The sequence below is a fragment of the Suricata suricatta genome, chromosome 14 (genome assembly GCF_006229205.1).
Source record: "Suricata suricatta isolate VVHF042 chromosome 14, meerkat_22Aug2017_6uvM2_HiC, whole genome shotgun sequence".
NCBI lineage: Eukaryota > Metazoa > Chordata > Mammalia > Carnivora > Herpestidae > Suricata > Suricata suricatta.
Genome location: NC_043713.1, coordinates 577125 through 587248, shown reverse-complemented (window position 1 = coordinate 587248; position 10124 = coordinate 577125). Strand labels below are relative to the sequence as shown.

The following is a 10124-nucleotide window of genomic DNA, read 5'->3' as shown; positions in this document are numbered from 1 at the left end:
CTCCACGTGGACCTTCTCTCTGTGGCTGATGCTCCATCCCAGACATCACCACCCCCAGAGCAGTGGCCAGTGACTGTGGCCATACGTACCTGCCATTCTGGTGGCCCGTCTGCCTCTGTCAGGCCTCAGGGTCCGTCCACACTTCTCTCCTTGAAACTTACTTCCAGCCCCTTGGAACCTGAAGCATCCTCGCCGCTGGCCCCTGGGAGCGCCGGGCCCTAATCTGGCTTCCTGGGGAGGCAGGTGTCTGCCCTGTGGGGTTGGGACGGGGCCACGGGCCACCAGACTGTAAGCTCCCTGGAGCAGGAAGTTTGGCTGGTATCTGACTTCAATCACGGGGTTGACCCTTATGTGGCTTTAAGAATAAATAAGTGAAACGAAAGAAAAACTAGAACGTGTGTGTCTGGTTTTCGGTTTGGTGTTCTCCCCGCACGCACTCCCCAGGCTTGCGCAGCCGTGAGCGGGCACACGGACCTGCGCCCGGCACCTCGCCGGCGCTCCCGCCCTGACCGCCTGGCCGGGCGTCCCGCCTCGCTGACCGCGACTGTCAACTCTGAGCCCAGAGACCCGTGCTGCGCCGAGGACGACGCTTTGAGGGACAGGGAATGCACACGAGGGAGAAGGCGTCAGTCAGCCCTGTGTGGTGGCTCCCGTCTGAAGGCCAGCACCTGGAGCCGTGGCCTCCTGCTTCCCGACGGCAGGCTCTTTCCACGGTTATTAAGCGTGCTGCTGACACATGCGAGGCGTTGGCAGTAAACCCTCGTAAACCCTACATGGAGAATTTATTTTCATGTTCAAATATGTAAAATCAAGTGCATTTCAGATCTTCCGTCAAAATTAGCTGTGTGCACGGATGACGGTGTGGCCGTAGCTCTCCTTACGGCGGGAGGCACACCGGGGGCTCTCAGACGTGTGCCCCAAGGGGCAGGGCCCCGAGAGGCGCCCTTGTGCAGAGGCCGGGACGCTCGCTGCCCCTGGGGGTCCCTGAGGTGCAGGTGTCAGGAGCGAGGGGGTCAGATCATTTGTTGCTTGGGGGTGCGTGGGGACACCCCTGTGTCCCCGTCTGGCCGCCTTCCCCGGTCTCAGCTCACCAGTGACCTTCTGACAACTGGGCAGCGGGTGAACCTACCGCGGCTCCCTGGGATGACGCCCCCCAGCCCCCACCCGCACCGCACCGCAGCCTCCGGTCTCAGGGCCATTGCCGGTGGTCGGCCTGGAAGAGGGCCATGGAGGCAGCGCACGCGGGGCCTGCCGGTCCACGATGGAGCCTGGCCCCTCTCTGGGGGAGGCCGCGGGCGTGACGGGGGACAGTGCCTCCCGGGGCAGCACCTGACGGCGGCGGCGAGAACACCTGGTGCGATTCTGGAAGGCGCCGCAGAGCACGTGGTGCCAGCGGTTTTCTTGTTCCTCACGTGCCGATGCTTGCGGCCGGGCCGTGCGGGTCGAGGATGCCCTGCGCCCGCCTCGGGGCGCCCTCTGCCGGGAGCAGGTGCACTTCTCGCCCTCGCCCAGCTCTCCAGCTCGCGGGACGCGCGGAGAAGGACCGGACCCGCGGGCGGCGGCTCCTGAGGGCGGGGGAGAAGAGCGTCCGTCAGCGGAGGCTTTGTGAGCGCCCGGGCCAGGCGGGCGGGGGCAGCAGCCCAGGCGGAGAAGAATCTCAGGTTACCAGAGCTGGTCTGTCTTTAACATGAGAAAATAAACCGTGACCAGTTACCAAGTTTCCGAAAGTGCGTCCTTGTGTCTGAGATGCTCTTAGCCAGTGCCCGTGGCCCCAGCTCACGGTCGTTTACAGGTGAGGGTCCTGGGGCCTCCCCAGGGCCAGCGGGGGCGGCTCTGGGGACACACCTCTGCTGGAGGTCCCAGGCGGCCAGAACTCCCTGCCCTGGGCCCTGCCTGTCCTCACCGAGGGAAGCAGGTCACGGCCGGAGACCGCCCGGTGGGGGCAGCACCTCTGACAGCCCTCTCGGGACCACGAGGGAGCCCGGAGCCAGGTGGTGGGGCCGGGGCTCCGTGTGCCCCACATCAGCAGCCGGAGGAGGAAGGGCCAGAGGGGCCCCGTCGCTGCGCCGTGGGGACCTCGCCGTTAAGCAGGCGGGAGCCTGCTCGAGACAGGGCGCGGATGGAGGCTGCGCTCGTGCCCTGAGAGGTGCAGAGAGGGGGGACTCTGGTTTCTGTCTGCATCACATCGTCGGGAGCCAGGAGGCCCCGGAGCCAAGGCTGCCGGCGGGAAGACCGGCCACGAGCGGCCTGCAGGTCTGGGGCCAGGGCGGGCTCACTCCTGTTGCCCCGTGCAGATCCAGCTCCCCAGGGGCGGCCTGGCCTGTAGATGGAGCCACGCCAGCGGCCTCCGGTCCACCCGCCCGGTGGCTGTGTCTTCACAGCGAGCTCTGGGCCTCATTGCTTTTCCGAGTCCTTCGAGTTCAAGTTTAATCCCGCAGTAATTGCCTCCCCTGCATCAGGCAGCTGCTCAGCAGTGACTTGGCTGGGAGACGCTTCGGAGCCCCTCGTGCCCCAGGGCCTTGTGCCACGCCGGCGGGGGTAGCGGGCGGGCCTCCCTCTGACAGGGCGCTCTGGGCCAGGCCCCGCCCCTCACGTCCCCTCGTTCTGTGGGTGATGAGGAAGTGAGCTTGGTCCACGCAGGCCTCACAGAGGCCGGGTTTTCTAGGCACCTCGCCCCCAGGTTCTCCTGAAGACGCCGCAGGCCCCAGCACGTGGTCCTCCAGCCCAGGCCCTGCCCGGTGGGCAGCCCCCCACCCCAGCTGACAGGAGCCGTCTGCGGGGTTCAAATAGAGCAGACTGCCACGTCTCTGACCACGGAAGTGGACAGTCAGGGCGGCCCAGGTGCCCGTCCCTTGACCCCAGGACACCCAGCTGCAGGCCCACTGTGGTCAGTGGACATTCCGGAACATTCTCCCCGAGTCAGCTGAGCTATGCGATAGGCTCACCGCCGAGCGAGCCGCCGGGAGTGGGGCCGGCGCACCGCTGGGAGCGCTGTCGTGTGAGACACTGCGGTGTCCCTTCCCGTCAGAGCCTCGAACGGCCTGCCTGCGGCTGGTGTCCCCGGGTCCCCGTTTTCGCTGGCTCTCCTGCGGTTCCAGCCACAAAGTGAGGGACCCGTGTTCTAATTTCTCTTCCCACGTCTTCAGCCTGACGTGTAGAGGCGAGGGAGCTGGCTGTCCAGCGTGGCGGGGTCTTCCCTGAGGGTCGCCAGCGGCCCGGAGGCCCGGAGAGCCGGCATCCAGGCTCGGGGAGGCTGGGTCCTCCCGTGGCGGCACTTCCGGACCCTGCTCCCACACGTGCTGGTACGCGGGTCGCCGGCCCTGCCGCTGGGTGTCGGCCCCCTGCCCCCCACCGGTGTCAGGTGCAGGGCTCACGCGAGGGAGGAGTGGGGAAGCACTTACCTCCGGGCTGCCTGGCGCCCCACAGTCAGCCGCCCTGACCGCCGGGTCAGACGGGACCCGGACCCTGGTGTCTTGGCCACAGGGAGAGGATCCGCACTTCCACAGACGGTGGGGCGGGCGCCTGGGTACGCACCCGCGTGGAAGAGCCCGAATCTGGCCTGCTTGGGAAACGGGGGGTACCCGCTCTGCAGAGGGCGCGTCTGGAGGGGCTCGGGGGGCGCTGTGCCCAAGTCTGCCTCACGTGCCGCGTGCAGGGACGAGCGGGGAGGGGCCGCAGGCCAGCAAACACAGAAGGACCGCGTGCTGTGGACGGGCGTCCTGGGCTGGGGAGCCTGGTCCCGCCAGCTGCCAGGAGGGCGCCCTGGGCTCCACCTGGCATCGCGGCCGTGGGCGCAGCTGCGGGGCGCAGACCGGCAGGACCGCGTCTAGCTCCCTCCAAAGGCGGTTTTCACAGTTCCTGGGTGAAAATGCTCGACGGGTCTCACGGCCCGTGTGAGCCTCTGTGACTGGTCTGCAGTCTGCCCTCTCGGGCCGCAGCTCCGCACGGATGGGGCCCCGAGATGGGTGGTGCTGCGCACGGGGTTCCGGCCCCGCCTCTCCGCCTCGGTCCCCACCCACAGGACGGGGGTGCCACCCCCTGGTCGGGGTGGCCGCTGCTGGCCGGCTCCACGGAGCGTCCACCCTGCGGTGAGCCCAGAGAGCGCGGCCTTGCTGGAAACCCGGCCTGTTGGGCGTAGATGCTGGCGAAGCTGTGGGCAAAGACGGGATGGAGTCCTGAGTGCAGAGGCCCTCCCTCCGTGTCCTTGGCCGTGCGGCCCGGTGTGCGTGCTTCGGCCGGGCCGCTGCCCCCCGCCCTGACAGCCCCCACTGGCCCCGGGCTCCGGTGGGGACGGCCTCCCGTCCCGCCCCGTGGGGGCTGGCCCTTCAGGCGGCTGCCGTTCCGCCTCTGCCTTTCTCGTTACTTGAAAAAGTCTTGCCCTGAAGTTATCATTGCGGGTGTTTGTGCCGGCAGTAAAACCGGCTTTAATGTCATGCAGCGAACAGAAAACAATCTGATCTTTGTTCTCTAGGGTTTAGAACAAAACCCCTTTTGTCCAGGACCGCGCAGGGCACCTGGGGAAGTGACCGGCTGACACAGCTGGTGACCTGCGCTCTGCACGTGCAGGGAGGAGGGGGTGACGGGCCAGCGCGCTGCAGGGGGACGGCCTCAGCCTCCGGGGGATCTGGGCAGGAGCCGCTGCGGACGAAGGGGCTGTGGGGCTGGGACTCGGAGCGAGGGCCCGCGGCTCACACCCGGGAGGGCCACTTGCTGGTGCCACCTTCTCACCACGGCTGCGAATGGCAGAGGGAGGTCTCTGCTCGCTGTAGGAGCAGGGCCCCCAGGCCTCATTCGGCCGTAACCACCCCTGCAGGCCTGTCTCCAAGTCAGGCCTTCAACCCACGGACTTGGGGGACAGGGTTTGGTTAGGCAGTATCTCTGGCGTACCCCAGGCCAAAGAGTGGGGCCTTGACTCCCGAACCCGCCCCCCCCAGGGCTTTGCCAACGGAGGGGGGCACACACCAGTAGCCCCTGCCTGTGGACCGCTCATGTGGGTCCCTGCCTTCTGCTGGGTAGACGGGACTCTGTCCCAGGGCTAGGGAAGCAGGCCCACAGGGCTATGCAGTTAGCCGGTGACACGCAGCCCGCGGGTCACTGCAGGGCTCGCCTCCCCCCGTCCGCGTGTGCGGGAGGCGGCACGTCTAGGAAAGAATATTTAGAGGCAAGGCCCAGATAGGAATGTGTGCTTTCTGTTTACGCAGCTCTGGGACTGGAGAGCGTTTCACAGCTCGTGTGTTGTTTTGTTAACCGGAATCTGGGCACCAAGTTAGGTGTTGGGGCCACGGGATCACCGATGTTTGGGGGCCCAGCACTCGAAGAACAGCTTGGCGTTTCCTGTTGTCTGAGTGCCCTTGTGTCTTCTGAAGAGAACAGCTGAGGCCTGAGGTGCTGGCGCTCAGGGGGCCAGCCCCCCGTTTCCATCACAAACGGGAGCACGTTTGTCTGCATGTGCCCCTGGGCCCAGCAGCATCTTGAAATTGAATTGCTTGACTTTGCCCTTCAGCAAGAAGACAGGGTGTGTCTGGTCACAGACAGGCCATGGGGAAGACTTGGCAGGGACAGTCTGGTGTAAGAGGGGACCGTGTCCCCCGTCTGCTGGGGGAGGACCATCGCATGCATCAGTGCTGGCTCACAGGCTCGGGACTGCCGGAGCATTCCCTGGCGGAGCCTCGTCACATGGCTCCGGGCCGGCTGTGGGGAGGGGCCCTCGGGTTCAGCGCCTGCTTGGGAACCAAAGCCCGACCCTGCTCCTGGGTCCTGCCGTAGGCCTGGGGCTGCCTCCACCCGGCTCACCTGCTGAAATTGTCAGCGGCGGCCATTTGCCGCCTGCATGGGACCTGCAGGGGAGAGGCAGCGGCCGACCCGAAGGCCTGGCCATCTCGGGGGGCGACCGGGAGCCTGGCTGGGTGTGTGCACCGCACACTTGGCTCAAGGGGCATGTGGGTGGGGTGGGCTGGGTGGCCACACCATGTGTCCCCGCCACGTCCCGCCCTGCAGAACAAGGTGCGTACTCACTTCCTCTTCCTGTGTGAGACACAGCAGCACAGCCCGGTGTGAACCATGTGTGGACCACGAGGCCCGTGCTCTGACACCCCGAGCCGACAAAGAGCTGGGGATCGATCCGGTTGGAGCGATTCGAGGAGGCCGGCGCTGCCCACAGGAACGGGAAGCCGTGTGGGGGTCGGGCCCATTGGCCAGACATGAGGTTTCTTCAAGCCAGGCCAGGATGTTCTGGAACGGTCCTTGCTGCAGGGGCTGTGGGTGGAGTCCTCGTGGAGAGGTGGCACGCGCACGCAGCCCAGGAGAGAAGGGCGGCAGCCTGGCCGGTGGGGCCTGGAGTTCCGGATCGGGGACAGAGGGCGCGGCGCCGGCCCCAGGGGCTGAGGGCACGTCCTGCTGTCTCCTCCACAGTCGCTGCGCCCGGGGTGTGAATGCCCGCTCAGCCTGGACGCACCCCCCTTTCCCACGAGAACAGGCCTTGTGAAAGCCGCCGCCTTCGAGATTAGCATTAATCTCTTGCACGTTTGCTGTAAGGACCCTGGATTATAAATGCGCCTCCGGTCACCGGCCCCCCGCCCAGACCAGCGAGGTGGACGGCGGGGAGGAACAGACACTTGCGTCACACCGAGCGCCGGGTCTGGGGGAGCCCCTCGGCCGTGGCCCAGGGCCCCGTGCGGCCGCGGCCTCTTGCTTCCCTCGCTAATAGGAAACAGGCGGCATCGCCTTGCTCCGACCCACAGAGCGGTGCACGTTCCCTTTGAAATCCAACACAAGAGATGCCGTTTAGATGCCGGGTGTTCATGCCGTTGAGCCCCTGCCGGTGCCCGGGGGCAGCGGGAACTGTGGCCGCTGCGTGTCCCCCGAGATGCCCCTCGTCCTCGGGGGCTCCCGGAGCGCGTCGCCCCTCCGTCCACTGCCCTTTGCCTGTGGTCAGGCCGCTGCTCCCGAGCCCCGGGGTCTCTCTCTTTGCAGCTCCTCTGTGACCCGCCGTCCTGGGCCCGTGTGTGGGGCCCACTCCGTCAGTTTGTTCCCTGAGGGAGCCTGTCCGGGGGCTGCAGGGGGTCAGCCCCCCTCGTGGGATGGCAGGGTCGCAGCTGCAAACAGGGAGGGACATCCAGCCGGGGAATGCCCAGCACTGCAGTACAGAGGGGCCCACGAGGGCCAGGCGGGCTGGGCGGGGTGCAGTCGGTCCTGTCACACCTCTCCACTGCCCCCACGCCATCGGACGGTGACCGTGTCCTGTGGGGGTGGGTCCCACGCCATGGAAACTTTTCCAGAATGTCCCGGGGAGCCCAGGGACGTGAGAGTTAACGCCAGTGCCACCAGGAGGCCTTAAACGGGTCATAAGCCTTGTGCACGAGCCGGCAGATACCAGCTTGCCCCTGCCCGCCAGGCGCGGTGGCTGGGCCTCTGGCCAGCCCCCTGGGGTCGCCAGTGCTGGCCGCGGGCACTGAGCCCCATCCCTACGTGGCGGGTAAGTCACGCTGCCAGCAGCTGGCTGGGCTGCACGGTTCTGAGGCGGCGCAGACGGGGTAGGAGTTTTACAGAGCTCGGGGACACCTCGCAGGAGAGACGAGTGGGGGGGGTTCAGCGCAGAGAAGCGAGGGTCCCTGGGGGGTTTCATCGAATCCGCCAGACGCGCACATATTCTCAAGACCAGGAACTTGCCAGTTACCCAGCCAGTTCGGAATTTCACCTCCACCTTCCGTTCGCCGTCGCCGCTGGCCCGGGTTCCTGGGGCCCCGTCAGAAGGTGAAGGCCCGTCTGCCTCTCAGGGCCTGACTGGGGCCTCTGCCGTGCTGGATTCTGGACTCACGATGTGCGGGAAGCGGGCACGGTGGTCTGGCCTGGGGAGGCCGTCTCCCTGTGGGCCGCGGCCCGGCCGCCGGATGACACAGGCCGGCCGCAGCACTGTGCTCAGTCAGCCGAGGGGACACTGCCTCAGTCCCTGCCCCCCCCACTTTGGGCTCTCCTGGGAGGCGGCTGCTGAGCTGGAGGCCCCGTGGAGGGGGGGAGGGGTCTCGACCGCAGAAACCCTGGTTGCGGCGCTGGAGCCTGGGGGCGCGCTGCACCTCCAGTGGGCACCCCGGGACTCCTGAGCCAGGAGCCTGAGGTCACCAATGTCCCTGTGAGGAGCAAGGGCTCTTCTGGACATGCACGCAGGCCCTCGCGTCCCGGCTCCTCCCAGAGACCCATGACAGTGGCCCAGAGCAGGTGTGAGGGACACACAGCAGTAAAACCCCACCTGATTACAGCTGGCCCTTCCGGGGTCCCTTCTGCAGCCCTGGATGGCCGCGCTGGGACTCACCTGCAGCCAGAGCCCCACCCCCACCCCTGGCCCGTGGAGGAGAGGCCGCTCACCTAGCAAAGAGCACGGGAGCCGGCGGGGGGGGGGGTCCCCAGCCCCTGTAGTGGGCACTGCGGGGGCCATGCGGCTGACGCCCACCTGCCCACGCCACCACAGTCCCTGCTGTGGAGACCACCCCTCGCTCTGCTGGTCTCTGTCCTGCCCTCCGGCCCCCAGAATCCCGAAGCAGAGGAGAGCGACCTGGTGGAGGGCCCCAGGAGCCGGGCACCAGCACTCCGCGACTCGGAGGGGAGTTAGACACCCAGGAGCCTGCCGGCCACACGGTACAGGCGCCGCCTTCCCGCTGGAGACGAGGTGGGGCCAGGGGACGTCTGTCCCCTGTCACCCCGTGCCACGCAGGCACCCCCGTGTGGGAAGCCCTCCTGCCGTCCTCAGCTGCCGGCGGACCTCAGGACCTAGACGTGCTTTCTCGAAGGCAGAGGCCCGGCCCACGGGCTGGATCCCCAGTGCGCCCAGCTCCCAGGAGGAGGCGGGAGGGTCCCGAGAGAGGGTGTGAGGGTGTCCTTGTGGAGCCAGCTGTGCAGGGTGCTGACTGTGGCGACCAGGCGAGGGCGGAGGGCCGATGTGCCAGGGGCAGGAGACGCGGGAGGCTGGAGCCAGTCCCGAGGAAGCCATGGAGCACCGCCCCGGCTCGGAAGCTGCGGCCGCTCTCCTGTTGTCTGCCTTGCCTTCCTGGCGAGGGGGTCAGGACGGCCGGAGCCCCGCCTGTGCCTCCGCAGCGGCTGCCCCTGGAGGCCGCCTGGGTGGGCGTGTTCGCCCGGACCGCCACCGTGCCCCCACCGTGTGGCCGCGGGCCGTCTCTCTGGGGTGTATGGGCCCCTCACCCCACCTCCTCGTGTGTCCGGGTTCACCGACGTGCGGACGCTTCTCAGAGAGGGTGTCGGTAGCAGGAGGAAGGCGGCCGCACGTCCAAGTTAAAATTTTCGCTTTGATTGCTACAAATCCACGGGCCCTTGGGCCCGGAGCTTCTACTGCAGTTTGCAGATGGATTTTTATAGCACATTAGTGCTGGGGGGGCTCCAAGCACAACAGTGTCCTCAGTATTAGAACCAGCTGCGGCTTTCTGGAGCCGGTGACTCACCCTCCTCTTAGCTGGGTGGAGGCACCAGGCGGAGACGCACAGGGGCCCAGTCGGGAGCTGCCTGTTCTCCCAGGGTGTCCGGGCCACGGCCGCTCCACCCCCACCCCCGCCCATCACCGCGTCTGCAGCCTGTGTTCATTCCCCTTCTTTCCTTCTTGCAGCTCCAACCATAAAAACAGAGCCCGCCGACGACCACGAGCCTGCCCTGAGCTGCGGGCCTGTGGGCCAGGGCCTGAGCCCGCTCCCACAGCCGAGCTACAGCCAGCAGCTGGCAGTGCCGCCCGACCCGGGCTCCTGCCTGGTGGCCGGCTTCCCGCCCTGTCCGCAGAGGAGCGCCGTGGTGTCGCCACCGCCCAACGTCGGCCCGGAGCTCCACGACCTCTCTTCCGCTGCCTATGGCAAGGCCGCGGCCAGCCCGGGCCACGGCCACCTCGGAGCCCCGCGGCCGGCCGGAGGGGTGCTCGCCGTTCGGGAGATGCCGAGGCCCGTGGGCCTGCACCCCGGGCCCCCCCAGCAGCCCCCGCCCGCCCTGCTGCAGCCACAGGTGAGTGCCCAGCTGAGCAGCAGCTGTGCCCCAGGCCGCCGGCCAGCTCTCCGTCCCGACAGCCCCCTCTCCTCACCACCGTCCGGTACCCAAGAGCCGACCTGTTTGCAGTCCTGCAGCCCCACCCGCCC

General features: G+C 67.5%; 1 protein-coding gene across 1 annotated transcript in view; it reads left to right on the top strand.

The window, feature by feature from the left end:
• NFATC1 (nuclear factor of activated T cells 1) overlaps nt 1–10124 on the top strand; it is a gene marked incomplete at its 5' end in the record, with an annotated part of 41101 nt that overhangs the window by 29295 nt on the left and 1682 nt on the right. Inside the window, 2 exons of the mRNA XM_029922753.1 lie at nt 9611–9993; nt 10105–10120. Coding sequence (XP_029778613.1) covers nt 9611–9993; nt 10105–10120 — 399 coding nt within the window. The remainder of the gene's footprint in view (nt 1–9610; nt 9994–10104; nt 10121–10124) is intronic.